Source organism: Rattus norvegicus, chromosome 17 (assembly GCF_021556685.1).
Source record: "Rattus norvegicus strain SHRSP/BbbUtx chromosome 17, alternate assembly SHRSP_T2T, whole genome shotgun sequence".
NCBI lineage: Eukaryota > Metazoa > Chordata > Mammalia > Rodentia > Muridae > Rattus > Rattus norvegicus.
This window is the reverse complement of record NC_141550.1, coordinates 8,939,943-8,956,018: the sequence shown is the minus strand read 5'-3', so window position 1 is coordinate 8,956,018 and position 16,076 is coordinate 8,939,943. Positions and strand designations below refer to the sequence as shown.

Below are 16,076 nucleotides of genomic sequence, written 5' to 3'. Positions count from 1 at the left end.
TGTAAATGTCTAATATGTGTCAAAAGGGTCAGGACCCACGGGTTGAGAACCATCATCCCGCCCTTTGTGCTATTTCATTTGGGCAGTCAGATCTTACTTGTCAGGACCATTCGCAAACCACATATGCAACACCACATACAACAAAAGCAATTCTTTTTCCTGTTTTTCTATTTTGCAATGCTGTGGTTGGGACCCAGGACCCTAGCAAACCTCTCACCACTGAGCTCTATACCCATCCCATCATTCACAGGGATGTTTTCCCTGCATGTGTGTTTGTGTATCATGTGCACACATTGCCCAAGGAGGCCAGAGAAGGGCATTAGGATCCCTGAGACTGGAGTTAGGACAGTTGAGAGCTGCCATGTGGGTGCTGGGAATAGACCCAGATCCTCTGGAAGAGCAGTTGGGGTTACATCCTGGAGTAGCAGTAGGGCTAACAGGTCTTCACATCCATCATTTCGTCCTCAGTGGCCTAGTGAAGTGAGAGATTTTTCATTTTTGTGGGCTTTTGTTTTTTGTTAAAAGGCAATAGTGGTGCACACCTTTAATCCCAGCACTCTGGAGGCAGAGGCAGGCGTTCTCTGAGTTTGAGATTAGCCTGTCTACAGAGCTAGTTCTAGGACAGCCAGGGCCACACTAGGGAAAACCACCAAAATGAACAAAGAAACAAGGAGTAGCAAGTGTATGTTTTAGGAGCTACATACTCTCATCCCACTTTCTCTTTGTGTATGTGTCTATAATGGCGGAAATTAGGGTTCTTAGCTTGTGGGGAGTGCAGTGGCTGAGCCTGGATTGAAGGGGTGGCTTTAGATACTAGTGAAGCTTGGGGTGGAATGTCTGTGAGGATGGGAACCTGAGTATAGTTTGCTTCCCTGCCCTGTCCCAGTCTTCACTTTGCCTGGATTAAAGAGCTGCAGAGGCCATGTGAGGGCTTACGCTTTGCAGACTCCCAGGAAGGTTGTATACCTGAGTTCATTTTTGCAAAATAGTTTGAAGAGAACCTAACAGAGTCAGCAGTGTGTCTGTGTGCGTTATCAAATGTGCACACACGCTCTATTAGTAACAAGAGCAGAGTGCGAAGCTATGTTCTCCGATACCGGCACTCGGAAGCAGAGGTAGAGTAAGGCTGCCTTGAGCTGCACAGCTGTGGAAAGCTGCGTATCTGAACCTCCTTCAGCTGTGGTGTAAAGCTGACAGCGGACTCGTGGACACCATCCCAGCTCTTACAGAGCTCAGGCATGAGGCCTTGCCGGTAGTTCAAGGCCAGCATTTGCTATAGCGACTCTGCTTCTAAAAGCAAAGCATAGGGGCTGGGGATTTAGCTCAGTGGTAGAGCGCTTACCTAGGAAGCGCAAGGCCCTGGGTTCGGTCCCCAGCTCCGAAAAAAAAAAAAAAAACAAAAAAAAAAAAAGCAAAGCATAAAGAACTTGAAAGGGGCTGGGAGACGGGGCCGTGGTTAAGAGCATTGGCTGCTCTGCCGAGGACCAGCACCCTCTTCTGGCCTCAGAGGTAGTGCATACACGTGCGCAGACATGTGCAGGCAAACACTCCTAGACAAGAGATAAGTGCTTTTACATGTATGGCTGTTTACTTGCGTGCATGTGTGTGTGTGTGTGTGTGTGTGTGTGTGTGTGTGTGTGTGTGTGTGCGTGCGTACATGTGCATGCTTGGTGCCTGTGGAAGTCAGAAGAGGGCTTTGGGTCCCATAGACTGCAGTTACAGATGGATGTGAGGCACAGGTGGGTGCCTGGAGTCAAAGCTGTGTCCTCTGCAAGAGCAGCAAGTGCTTTTAAATGCTGACCCATCTCTCTGGCCTGGAAATATTTTTAAAAACTAGTATACACCGTAGTGTTCTCACTGTGTGTGGCGGTTTAGTATGTGCTCTTATCGGTGACTCTCTTCGGTACTTCCCTGCGCTCTTCCTTCACAGCCCTTCTGCTCATGGCATGGCGATCCATTCGTGTTTGTTCTCCCCTTTCTTCCCCTGTCTGATTTCATGACCAACCCGCACCCCATATGTGTGCATGCATACATGAAAAGTAAGAGGGGATCCACATGTGGTATTTGATCTTTCCAGTCTGTCTTACTTCATTTAACCTGATGAGTTTTGGTACCACTTTCTAAAAATGTTATGATTTAAGTTTTTTTATATCTGTATAAAATTGTGCTGCGTGTATGTGCTGCGTTCTCATCGCCCATTTACCTGTTGGTGCCTCTGTGCTGCTTACCAACTGCGAATAGTGCCTGCCCCCCTTCCCTCCCTCTCCCCTCCCCTCTCTCCCTCCCTAACTCCCTTCTTCACCTCCCTCCCTCAAGTTTCTGGACACAGTTTCTCTTTCTCTGTGTAGCCCTGGCTGTCCTGGAGCTAGCTCTGTAGATGAGGCTGGCCTCAAACTCACAGAGACCTGCCTGAGAGCCGGGATTAAAGGCGTGCTGCCAGACTCCATTTGTCTTCTTAGTGTTAGCCATTTTGGCTGGCATGAGATGGAATATCAAAGTAGTTTTAATTTGCTTTTTTTTTTTTAAGATTTATTCATTTATTATATATAAGTACACTGTAGCTGTCTTCAGACACACCAGAAGAGGGCATCGGTCTCTTTACAGATGGTTGTGAGCCACCATGTGGTTGCTGGGAATTGAACTCAGGACCTCAGAAAGAGCAGTCAGTGCTCTTAACCGCTGAGCCATCTCTCCAGCCCTTAATTTGCTTTTTAAGGATGTTAGGCTGGAGAGATGGCTCAGTCAGTGTGGGGCTGAATTCAGCCACCAGCACCCATGTAAAATGCCCATGTACAAGCATACACTTGTAACCCCTGCCAAGGAGGCTGTGGCACATAGACAGGTAGAGTCCTGTGACTTGCTGGCCAGCCCGACAAGCACCTGAGGATGGATGCCTAAGGTTATCCTCTTGGTCCACATATGTGTGCTCTTTCAACAAGCATGTGCACACGAGAAGGAAAGACTAGAGTGCATTACTAAGTCTGTTTGTTCTTCGGTCAGTTCTCCATGTAGCTTAGTTCTTACTTCTCTTTCTGGAGTAGAATTGGCAAAACATTCCCTTCCATTTTTTTTCTTTGCATAAACATTTTATTTATTTATTTAAAATTCTTTTTCTCAGATCTGCTCAGGTGCTCCGAATCACCTGTGTTCCATGGTTTACAGTTAAATTCTTTTTTATATAATAGGTATAATAGGTTTTGGTCATGTTTTTCCTTTTTTTTTTTTTTTTTTACTTACTTAATGTGAGTACACACTGTCACACTGTAGCTGTCTTCAGACACACCAGAAGAGGGCATCAGATCTCATTTTTTTTTCCTTTTTTCTTTTTTTTTGGAGCTGGGGACCGAACCCAGGGCCTTGCGCTTGCTAGGCAAGCGCTCTACCACTGAGCTAAATCCCCAACATCAGATCTCATTACAGATGGTTGTGAGCCACCATCTGGGTGGCTGGGATTTGAACTCAGGACCTCAGGAGGAGCAGTCAGTGCTCTTAAATGACTCTTTTTTTTTTTTTTTTTTTTGGTTCTTTTTTTTCGGAGCTGGGGACCGAACCCAGGGCCTTGCGCTTCCTAGGTAAGCGCTCTACCACTGAGCTAAATCCCCAGCCCCGCAGTCAGTGCTCTTAACCGCTGAGCCATCTCTCCAGCCCTCCTTCCATTACTCATGGTGTCTTTTAATTCTGATGATTATTTCCTTTGCTGTGAAACAGCTTTTAATCTCGTGTGATCCCATTTACCTGTTCTTGGGGTAGTTTCCTGTGCTGTTGGATTGCAGAATGCTCTTGTATGTGCCTGTAGCAGACATTATAGCGGTGAATAGTTAATGTGTGGAGAAGGATAAAAAACCTGTCTAGGAATAGACTGGCCTCTGATGGTGAGGGAGGAGGAGAGCCTGACAGAGGAGCAGCAAAAAGCCATCACTCAGCAAAGGTTACTGATGCAAAAAAGCCTATAGCTGAGAGACGGCAGAAGCTCATCCATGGAGAGACCTTGCAGACACCACGTCTGGAACTGCAGCCAGCTGCCTTGCCTTCCCAGTGTCTGCTGGCTGTTTGTAAGGGCTCAGGTTAACAGTGTTGTCTGCCTCCTTCTTTTGGAAACTTCACTGGAGGGGCCATTCTGCTCCACCCTGGATTCTGAGGTGGGAGCCTATAGGCAGCCTCCCAGCCAAGTGCTGGTTTGATGCTGCTTTGTTTGCCCACTCCCTTTGGCTCTTCCATAATTCCTGGCCTCAGGTTATACAAGAACACCAGAGGTGAGCAAAGCATAATATTGACACAAGAAAACAGACATGCGCACAACACCGAAAATAGAGTCCAGAAAGAAAGCCACGCAGATGTAACCGTCATTTTTCCAAAAAAATGTCAAAGTCTGTATTGAGCCTACGGCAGGATGATGACATCTAACCAGTTGTTCTCGTAGTTGTGCTGTTTGCCGTCATCTGTGTCTGAGTGACCTTTAGGAGTGTTTTCCTCAACAGTGAGGAGCATCCTTGGGATTTCTGGGTATTGCATTATCTCTGTGGATCATTTCTCAGTAGTGTGGCGATGTCTCATTACTAATCCTTCCTAGTCAGTGACTACAGTAGGACTGTCCGTCTTGTAGAATCTTCTTCAATTCCCCTCTCTCATAAAGCCCAGATGGGCCTATAAGTCCTTGTGTAGCTGTCTACTGTGTGTGTGTGGAGCTGAAGGCTTAGTGCATGCTGGGCAAATACCCTAGACTTTTCCTAGAGCTTCTGTGCATATTTTACATGACAGTTGCTGGGTTTTGGGGTTGATTTTGACTCCCTTTGTCGTCTTCTCCTTGCTTGTTTTCATTAGGGTTATGCCTACACCTTCATCACAGAAGACCAAGCTCGATATGCTGGGGACATCATTAAAGCTCTTGAACTGTCGGGGACGGCGGTGCCTCCTGACCTAGAGAAACTATGGAGTGACTTCAAAGATCAGCAGAAAGCTGTGAGTCTGTAAACCTCCTTGTATGAGTCAGTAACATGACTGTAAGGTGCTTGGGTATTTTGATGACTATGTTCATTTCTTTCTTTTTTGTTGTTTTTGGTGGTTTTTGTTCTGTTTTGTTTCATTTTGAGACTGGGTCTTTGTAGCTCTGGGTGTCCTAGAACTTGTCATATAGACCAGGCTGACCTTGAACTCTCAGAAGCTTATCTGCCTCTGCCTCTGCCTCCCATGTGCTCATATTAAGAGCACACATTTTGCATATTTAGAAAATAGAATCTTTGTTTTGCTTAGGTGTTTTTGTTCAGTTGGCATATTCTACTTCGAAAATATTTAATAGTGTTTCCTCAAAAAATTAACTCTCTACCCTCTTCTTAAAAGGAAGGAAAAATAATTAAAAAGAGCAGCGGCTTCTCTGGCAAGGGGTTCAAGTTTGATGAGACAGAGCAGGCTTTAGCCAATGAGAGGAAAAAGCTACAAAAAGCTGCCCTTGGCCTGCAGGATTCTGATGACGAGGACGCCGCAGTTGATGTGAGTATCGAGTCTGTGAGTGCCGTGCAGTGGTATATGGAAGATATTCACAGGGTCCTGTTTGACTTTGTTTAATGCAGCAATTTTCTAGCCTACCTGCTCATAGGACATCCTTTATGTGTCACAGTAAACTCGCTCACGGGCTTGATGTGGCAACGCTCTACTTCCTCTGGCATTCAGAGAGCTGTGGTCAGAGACGTGGGCCAGAGTACATGGTCAGCCTGGGCAGTAGATCAAACTCTCACACAGCCACAGATGACTGCAAATATTGTGCCCAGCCTGGCCATGCCATTGAGGACACTGACGCCAGTGAACACGTCACACTGAACACAGGCAGGGCAGGTCTCCTGACCCCTGGAGCTGGTTTCTTTCCTGTGCAGGACCAAGCCCAGAATGAAGTGAAGCAGCTGCTTGGCTACTGTAGCAACTCAGCTCGGGGTAGTGCGCTAGGGTTGGGCCTGCTAGCACAGCCTTTTCGTGCCTGGGAGACCGAAGGATCCCTTTGAATGCCATGCTAGGCCACTCTACATAGTAAGCCATAGGCTAGCCTGGGCTACATGGTGAGAACCTCTCAGAAGAAAAGAAAGAAAAAGATGATCAGGATCAAGTCATTCCATCCACCCAATTTTCAAGGTGAAAGTCACTTATAATTTTAAGCATGTTTTAAAAACACATAACACACATGCTCACAAAATAAATACAAGTGTGATTTTTAAAAGCAAGAGAGAAGAAAGATTAAGCCAGAGGCTAGAGAGATGGTTCAGCACGGTGAAGCAATGGACTGATCTTAGAGTTTTACTGCTGTGAACAGGCACCATGACCAAGGCAAGTCTTACAGGTTCAGAGGTTCAGTCCAGTATCATCAAGGCAGGAACATGGCAGCATCCAGGCAGGCATGGTGCAGGAGGAGCTGAGAGTTCTACATCTTCATCTGAAGGCTGCTAGCAGAAGACTGACTTCCAGGTAGCTGGGATGAGGGTCTTAAAGCCCACGCCCACAGTGACACACCTACTTCAACAGGGCCACACCTCCTAATAGTGCCACTCCCTGGGTAAAGCATATTTAAACCATGATAGCACTATTAATTAATTGATTGATTGATTAATGTTTATAAGTAGCTGTCTTTCTTCAGACACACCAGAAGAGGGCATCAGATCCCATTACAGATGGTTGTGAGCCACCATGTGGTTGCTGGGAATTGAACTCAGGACCTCTGGAAGAGCAGGCAGTACTCTTAATCACTGAACCATCTGTCTGGCCCAGTGTACTATTCTTGTAGAGGGCCAGAGTTCTCAGCACCACATCAGGCAATGCCAGCTTCTTGAGAATCCAGTGTCCTCTTCTAACCTCCCTGGCACCCCCAACCCCCACCCTCACATACATAGGTATAATTATAAAAAAGGTTAACGTCAAAAGTAACTAACTCATACAATACACCCTCCTCATTTCTGATCTTACCTATTTAGATTTTCAGTAGCATGTATGCTGTTCAATTTAAAACAACCTCACTAAGTTAAATGTTCAGTTACAGACACCCTCACATAGTTCTTTAAAAAAGAGGCTACATCCAGACCATTTCATTAGAGAAGACAGAACCCACGGCATCTGAGCTGCCCTTAGGAAGGAAGCTCTGTGACCTTCATCACAGAGCCCCAGCTCCTTTTGGGCAAAGCTGTTCTGTTTTGTTTTGTCCTTTGTGTTTGTGTTTTTCTCTTCTATTAACTTCATGCATGTGCACGTGTGTGCGCCGTGGCATGAGTGTGAAGTCCCAGGACAGTGTTGGTTACTTGGTCTCTCCTCCGTCCTTGAGGGTCCTGACCTCAGGCTCAGGTCTGCGGGTTTACACGGCTAGGCCTTCACCCCCTGAGCCACCTCACCAGCTGTTACAGAGAATTAGAGATGTGCGTCACCAAGTCCTGTTCAAAGACATCCTTAAAACAAACAAAGACATGGGATGGAGAGATGACTGGAGAACAGCGATGCTTGCCATGTAAACCTGGCTATTTGAGTTCTCTCCCCAGAACCATGTAAAGATGGGAGGAAGGAGCCAGCTCCACCACGTATCCTGACACAGACTCCCACACCTCCTTATCCCCTCTCCTGCCCCAGGCTCCGGAGTGCTGGCATTAGAACTATATACACTACATTGACCTACACCTCCTTATCCCTTCTCCTGCCCCAGGCCCCGGAGTGCTGGCATTAGAACTATATACACTACATCGACCCATTTCCTTCCAACAGTAGGCTGGGTGTGACTCAGTTGGTAGAGCGCCTGCTGGTATGGTCTCTCCAGCAGTGCACAAGCTGAGTGTGGCAGTGCGCGCCGGTACCCCCAGCATCCCCTGCACTTGCCAGAGGTAGCAGGAGAGTCGAAGGTCAAGATCTGGGCTGCAGAAGTGACTCTGGTTTGAAGCTCTTACCCCAGAGGGCCCAGGTTACTCCCAGCACTTGCATGGTGGCTCACAAGTCTCTCTACACACAGTTCCGAGCAGCCAGTGCTCCCTTCTGACCATGACAGGTATCAACCATTTAAAACACAGCAAGCATGGTACACGGACATAAAAGCCAGCAAAACTCATGTACATGTCTACCTTCTAAAAAGTTTAAAAGGACGACCCTCAGCTACATGGAGTTGTCTGAGCTACACACATGACAACCTGCTGTAATTGAACAATTAAACCCTGGTCTTAGGAGTTGGGGGTGGGGGTCCCGCGTTAGGAACACAGCATCCTTTCTCCTGAGGATGGCTGGCCCTAAGCTACAACCCTTCTAACTGCTCTCACTGTAGAGTGATTTGGGCTCAGTGCCTACCCCCGGATGCCTGAGAGTTGTTGGTAATGTTCTCAGCTTGAGCCTCTGTATCCTCGTGGACAAGACTGCGTGTTCTCTCTCTGCCTCTCAGCAGTCTCAGTGAATCATGTAGCAGTGATGTTCTTATTTTCTTTGTTAAGATTTTCCAGCAGAGAAAGTAGGTTGGCAAAGCTAGTGAAGAGCTGGTGTATTTTTCTATTGATTCAAGTATTTAAATTTAAATCTAGCCTTTTATGGGAGCACTCCTTGTTTGTGTAAATTATTAACATTGTGTTATATTTCTAATGCAGTGTTTACTAGTCCTTGATTTTCCTCCCTGGCCTAGATTGACGAGCAGATTGAAAGCATGTTTAATTCCAAGAAGAGAGTGAAAGACATGGCTGCTCCCGGCACATCCAGTGCGCCTGCTCCGACTGCGGGCAATGCTGAGAAGCTAGAGATTGCCAAGAGGTTGGCGCTTAGAATCAACGCTCAGAAGAACCTGGGCATCGAGTCTCAGGTATTAAGTAATTTGTTCCGAGTTATTTCTGTTGTTGCTGTGGCGTGAGTACCTTCAGAGCAGAGACCCCAAAATGGAAAAATGTTCTTTAAGAAGGAGGGTTTCTTATGGCCTAGGCTGGCCTGAATTCTCTGTGTAGTCACAGGGACTGGGGACTGCTGGTCCTCTTGCCTCCACGTCCCACACGCCAGGTTTACAAGTGTGCTCGCTGAGTGCGCTTCAGACACTGCTTCCGGTGTAGATCCTTTCCAGGAGTAAATTGAGCACAATAAACAAGTTTTGTTAGAGATTGAGTACTCAAGAGTATATTGTGCTCAGTATAGGATTCTCTGAATTCCTCCTTCAGGAAATCTCTGTGTGCCTCTTTTAGAAAACCAGTTAGGCATGTGAGCCATGAATGGTTTGTATAGAGCAGTGCGTCCCCAATCCAGAATGCCACACATGGTTTATAGAGCAGATGAGCATCCCCAGGCTGGGAATGCTCGAGAATCTGAAATTTCCCTTTGGTGACCCGGTGCTGCGGCATGCCCCACCACATGCTTTGAATATTTTTATTAGTTATATATATTCAAATGGTAAAGTTTGTGCAAATATTCTAAAATTTGAAAATTTAAGCTCCAAAATGTTTTACTCCCCAGGCATCATGGACAAAAAAATCCGCAGCTTGTGCTGCAGTTCTGTCTTAGCAAAAACTGAAAAAATAACAATTTTTCTTAATCTGTCATTGGGTGGGTTTATCAGGTATAGCAACAATTACCTTGCTATTTGAACACCTAGTTCTCATTCAAAATATATTTTAACAGAGTGTTTCCTTTATTTCACGTGATTTGTGTTTTGGAGGGTTTTAAGGTTTTGGAGTGTTTTTGTTGTTTATTTTGGGAGACAGGATTTCAGCCCTGGCTGTCCTAGAACTCATTCTGTACATGAAGCTGGTCTTGAACTCAGAGATTAGCTGCCTCTGCCTCTCCAGTCCTGGAATTAAAGGCCTGTTCCACCACAGCCTGGCTGAGATTTTGGTTTTTTAAATATAGGGTCTCATGTTCCCTAGCCTACATGGAGCTGGCAGCCACTCCTTTTCTCTGCTTCCTGAGTGTTGGGATTACAGGAATATGCCATCGCTTTTAAGTAAAACAGAATTTTTCTAGCACGCCCAAAGGATGATGTAGTTAGTTCCGACAGTATTTTGAAGATTCTGAGTGAGTCACTTACTATAATGTACTGAGTCTTTGGATGGATCTTTGTGGGTGGGAAGGTTCAGTGATGGTAGCGGCACAAACCCCGTGAAGCGGTACAGATGCCTAGTAGTCATGTGCTATGTGTCGTATTGAGGGTCAGCTCCTGACCGGTGTCTAGTGAGCTGGGGTAGGCCTTGAGTATCCCTCTGTGCTCTCCAGGATGAGAGGGGTAAATGACAGCATCTGTAGATGACGTGGGGGGCTCTGGTGGAGTCGTGTGTGGTGAGGCTGGTGCTTCCTCTGCGGCAGGTTTAACTGAAGGTCTTCCTAAACTGTAGGATGTGATGCAGCAGGCCACAAATGCCATCCTCAGAGGTGGCCCTCTTCTGGCTCCCACCGTGTCTGCAAAAACCATCGCAGAGCAGCTTGCCGAGAAGATCAATGCCAAGCTCAATTACGTGCCTTTGGAGAAACAGGAAGAAGAGAGACAGGAGGGTGGGCAGAGCGAATCTTTCAAGAGATACGAGGAAGAATTAGAAATTAATGACTTCCCACAGGCAAGTAACAGATTCAAAGGTTCTTATGTTGTGAGGTAGAAATGCTTCGTTGGGAACAGAACCCTTTTTTTAAAATACAGAAACTGTTAGGCTTTTGGTGGTGGTGGTCTGAGTTGGTTTTTTTTTCTTGAGGAGGCTTTATAGTACAGTCTGGCCTCAAAATGTCCTGTAGCTAAGGGGGGGTGACCTTACTACCTGATCCTCCTACATGAGTGCTGCGTCATGGGTGTTCACCACCACCTCTGGCTTTGCTCGTTCAATTTCCAGCATGAGAGAGAACCCAGGACTTGATCCATGCCAGGCATTAGCACTGAGCTGTAGCTCCTGTTTCAGGAATAGCTCTAAGTTCACATTAGCTGTTTGGCTTTACCTATGTAGGGAGCTAGTACTGGGCGTTGAATATGCTTCTTCAACTCGATTTTAGGCTACTTGAATTGAATCTTGCTTGTTTGAGGGAGGGCACAACACCAGGATTGGAAGTCAGAGGACAGCTTGTGGGTCTTATCCCCTCTCACCGAGCAGGCTCCTGGGCTCGGGCTCAGGTCGTCGGTTGGACAGCGGGGACCTTTACCCTCAGCCACTGCGGCTCTCCCTGCTATGAGCCCAGATGTTTACGGGGTAATGTGATTCGCCAACCCTTTCTTTCAGACGGCGAGGTGGAAAGTTACCTCTAAGGAAGCCTTGCAGAGGATCAGTGAGTACTCGGAAGCCGCCATCACAATCAGAGGGACCTACTTCCCGCCTGGCAAAGAGCCCAAGGAAGGAGAGCGGAAGATCTACTTGGCGATTGAAAGTGCGTACCGTTGCTTCTCTTGGAAGCTTGAGTTAGATCATGGTTTGTAGAGACGGAATATGGGTCAGTGTGAAATTGATAGTAGGAAAGACTGAAAATAAGAAGCATCTTTAAGAAGTACATCATCGGGTTGGGGATTTAGCTCAGTGGTAGAGCGCTTGCCTAGCCAGCGCAAGGCCCTGGGTTCGGTCCCCAGCTCAGAAAAAAAGAAAAAAAAAAAAAAGAAGAAGTACATCATCATGTGTTGCTTGATGTCTTACTAGGAGTGACCAGATAAATAATAAAGCTGAAAGATCTATTTGTGGAATTTAAGTTTGAAAATTTCTATAAAGCAAGCATGGATTTTAAGGACATCCACTTTTTTCTCTTTAAATACTGAGCACTTCATGATCGTGTGTCTTCCTCATGCACAGGCTGTGTTCACCATTTCTAATTTTAATGCCTGTGCTGTCCGAGTGAGCTGACAGAGCTCACTAACTGTATTTGGGCTGGAGTGTAAGTTAGACAGTAAACCAGCAACACTGCCTCACTACCTTGGCGGGCAGTGCACTTGTAACATGGCGAGGTGCTGCTGTCTGCTGGACCCTCTCATTGTGGAGAAACACTGGCTGTTTCTCCAGTGTAGTTCAGGAGTGTGAACCGTATGTTTTCTAATCAATCATCAGGTGCCAACGAGCTGGCTGTGCAGAAAGCAAAGGCAGAGATCACCAGGCTCATAAAAGAGGAGCTGATCCGACTGGTGAGTGGGACCCGCGGGCCTTACTGCTTTAGTTACTCTGTCAGTGAGCTTCAGTTCAGACGGGCACGGAGGTCAAAACACCTACCTTGCCAGCAAACACCTGGATCACAGCTCGTTGGGAAGTAGAATTCAAGGCCAGACTGCTGGGCTACTCAGCGACCTCTTCTCAACACAGATTATCATGAAGAATTTGTAGAGTAGGCCCAGTCCTGTGATCACTCTGTAGATGCAGACATGCAGAGTACATACCACACCGTCCTGGGCATCTGGTCCCATTAGGGCAAGGCACATCCTCTCCCACTGAGGCCCAACCAGGCAGTCCAGGTAGGGGAAAGGGGATCCAATGGCAGGGAACAGAGACAGACAATCCCCAGTCTACTTGTTAGGGGACCTACATGAAGACCAAGCTGCACATCTGTAGGGGTCTAGGTCCAGCTCCTGCATGCTCCCTGGATGGTGCCCGAGGTCTGTGAGCCCCATGGGCCCAGCTTAGTTGACTGGGCTTTGTGGTGTCCTTGACCCTCTGGCTGGCTCACCTTTATCCCCCACTCTCTCACAAGACTCCCAGAGCTCCGCCTGACGTTCGGCTGTGGGTCTCTGCATCTGTCTCTGTCTTCTGTGGGATGTAGCCTCTCAGGAGACAGTTATGCCAGACTCCTGCTGTAAGCACAGCAGAGTGTCATTAATAGTGTCAGGGGTCGGCTCTCTCATATGGGATGGATCTCTAGTTGGGCCAATCATTGGCTGGCTGTTCTCAGTGAGAGCAGGGTTCTTTATAAAACCATTCTGTCTCCCTCTACTCAATAGCACCAGGCCCTCCCCCCTTTGCTTTAGGAAGATAGGGTTTCTCCACAGCTCTGCAGTCCCAGAATTCTCTGTGGATAGTGCTGGAATTTAAAGGGTGCACAGCTCCACCTGCTAACAGTAACCTTTTTAACTGAAAGTTTTACGAATTGTTAAAGACCGTGATCTTAAACATTCACTTCTTTGTGTGTTTTTTCTAACCTTCTTCTGTCTTTTATTTTCCATCATAGCAAAATTCATACCAACCCACCAACAAAGGACGATACAAAGTATTATAAACACCGGAGCCACTTTGTACCCGTGCTGTCTGTGACGTTTACAGTGTATTGTAAAGTAAGACTTTTAAAATTCTGTCTTGCTTATTTTTTAAGTACAAGAAACCAGTGTTTGTTCAAGAGGTCATCTGTAAGTACTACCCTATACCCATCCAAACTCCATTTAAATCAGAGCTGTTTTCAGAGTGTGATGTTCTTCGATGTAAACCTTAGATACCAACACTTTAAATATCTGGAGACATTGGGATTTTGTACTGAATGCAGTAATAAAGTGTGTCAGGCACTAAGGGACCACTGGCCTATCCTTTTGGTGGAATTGTGATGTGCTCATCGCCTGAGAACAGGTAAAGAAAGTCCTTGTCACTTCTTGTTGCTGCCTCTAAGCTTATGTCTTCCTGGACAGAATGGACCGTAGTAACTGGATCTCAGAATGTTGGGGGAGAAGTTTACATGACAGGCTCAGAGTTTTTCATTTTAATTTTATCGGAATGATAAATGAGTAATAGTCAAGCCTTGGTTATAAAATTAAAGAGAAAAGTATAATGGGATTTTTGCGTTTCTTTCTTTTTTTTTTTTTTTTTTTTTTCCGGAGCTGGGGACCGAACCCAGGGCCTAAGCGCTCTACCACTGAGCTAAATCCCCAACCCCTGCATTTCTTTCTTATTCCTACTTTTGAGAGAGTCCCTGTGGAGCATGGGCTAAGGGCTGGCCTTGAACTTACGATCCTCCCTATCTGCCTCTCCAGGGCTTGTTTTTACCACACTCAGCTTCCACTTCTTTTTACTGTGCTAGTGTTTCTACTTCAGGTTCTCTCTCAACCTCTGGTTTTGCCCAAGTATGAACTCCTTTATTGACTTCCTTTAGAGAAAAGGATTGTGACCAATATACTACATGTCATGCCCATCCCTCAAAAATGTTCCTTCACTCATCGATATTATGGTCCATACAAGCACTGTAATAATTCAACTTGGATTTTCCTTCAGGATGACGGAGTTATAAGTTGTCCCCCTTGTTAAAACAAGGCCTGGTGGTGCATTGCCTGTACTCACGGCCCCTGGGAGGCAGGGGTAGAAAGATCATGAATTTGAAGTACAGTTTGGCCGTACATAATAAAGCCTCGTGTCAAAAAACTAAACAGACAAGGCTGGGGATTTAGGTCAGTGGGAACGCACTTGCTTAAGTGAACCCCATGTCTGACACAGGATAAAGCCAAAGTGTTTTGTGCTAACTACTGATTGTTGGGCCGGTGAGGTGACTCTGGCTGTTGGGCCGGTGAGGTGACGCAGTGGGTATGGTTTTTGCTGTCACACCTGATCACCTCGGTTCCATCACTTGGATCCATATAGCAGAGTGCAAGTTGTTCTGTAATATGTGTTAACGGGTGTGTGTGTGTGTGTGTGTCTGTGTGTGTGTGTGTGTCTGCTCTGTGATAATACATCTCTCTCAAACACAGCTATAAATAAACGCAGGAAACGGAAGTAAACAAATTACATCAAATGCTGGCATTTGCATTACGGACCACAGCATTTCTTAGTAAGATTTAGTGCACAAAGAACCAAGAATTGCTCTTCAGAGCACTGAGGTCTAATTCTGAATAATCGCATTACCTAAAGGGACAGAACAATTTTTTATTCTCGATTTAAACCAGGTTTAGGGGCCCCCACCTGTAATTCCAGCCCTTAGGAGCCAGAGGCAGGATGGACCCTGAGTTCAAGACCAGCCTGTTCTTTCCTGCATGTAGTTCTACATAGTGAGTTTCAGGTCGGGGTTGGGGATTTAGCTCAGTGGTAGAGCGCTTGCCTAGCAAGCGCAAGGCCCTGGGTTCGGTCCCCAGCTCCAAAAAAAAGAAAAAAAAAAAGAGTTTCAGGTCAGCCAGAGCTACACAGTGAGACCCAGTCTTGTAAAAAGAGAACAGGCAGATGTATATGTATATGTTGTTGATGTAGAGGTTGATTTTAAGTCAGAGCATACGATAGTTGTTAAACACTTTTAAGGCTAGTGGTAATTCAGTGGTCAGAGGACCCAGGTTCAGTTCTCAGCACCCACATGGCAGCTTACAGTTGTCTGTAATTCTAGTGGCTAAATCTAAAGAACAGTAAACCAATGTAACATAGTTAAAAGCCAGGTGACAGCCATGTGTCCTACTTGTTAGTGTAACTGTAAAGTCTCCTTGGGAAATACTTTTAGACCTTCACATGCCCAGTCACTTCACTCCGAGCAAACAAAGGAGTCACCAGGACAGCAGAAGGCAATGCACTCTACACTGGAACCCCAGGCACCAGCTTTTCTTCCCGCCCTCCCCCTTGGTTGGTTCATTGCTTCTCTCCATCGCCCAGGTGTAGTTTGTTACTTTCAGAGTATGCAGCAGCCACACTGGTACAGTGGTGCTCCCTGAACTCCACACTGGTGCAGTGGTGCTCCCTGAACTCCCTGGCTCCCTGGAGATTCAGAAGTTACATCATATCACATTGTCTGTTTGTGTATCTAACTGTGAAGAGACACCGATAGCATTTTGTTCTAAAATGAGATATTGTTGATCTGTTAGTGTCAACACTGGTTTTTAAAGTTTTAATGCTGTACAGAGTTAAATTCATTTTTGATGCAATATCAATATTTGCTTGCACTCTCTAAATTTCTTACAGAATAAAGTTAAGTCAGCCGGCATTTGACTCAGATTATCTTTCCTTGAATGCTTTCTCTTTTGTTTTTCTCTCCAATTTTCTTTTATTTGTAGATATCTAAGAGAAATATTAGTGTTGGTATATCTTTCTGTTTTTTTTTAAGACACTAGTCTCACCGTGTAACCCCGGCTGGCTTCACTTGTTTTGTAGACCAGGTTGGCCTTGAACTCACAGAGAGATATATATGCCTGTCTCAGCCTCCCAAGTGCTTTTTAAGAAATAAATAGGGGGTTGGAGAGATGGCTCAGCGGTTAA

General features: G+C 46.0%; 1 protein-coding gene across 6 annotated transcripts in view; it reads left to right on the top strand.

Moving 5' to 3' along the window:
* The window catches only part of Ddx46 (DEAD-box helicase 46), a 46,161-nt gene extending 30,357 nt beyond the window's left edge, over window positions 1–15,804 (top strand). For 2 of the 6 annotated variants that reach the window (XR_015640632.1, XR_015640631.1), the window contains exons 17-23: window positions 4,822–4,959; window positions 5,338–5,487; window positions 8,624–8,804; window positions 10,311–10,529; window positions 11,178–11,322; window positions 11,988–12,061; window positions 13,096–13,688. Coding sequence is in view for 4 of the 6 variants with exons in the window: in NM_139098.3 (NP_620798.1) it covers window positions 4,822–4,959; window positions 5,338–5,487; window positions 8,624–8,800; window positions 10,311–10,529; window positions 11,178–11,322; window positions 11,988–12,061; window positions 13,096–13,143 (951 nt within the window). In the remaining 2 variants the exon portion in view is untranslated. 6 annotated transcript variants of the gene reach the window in all.
* The last annotated feature ends 272 nt before the right edge of the window (window positions 15,805–16,076 follow it).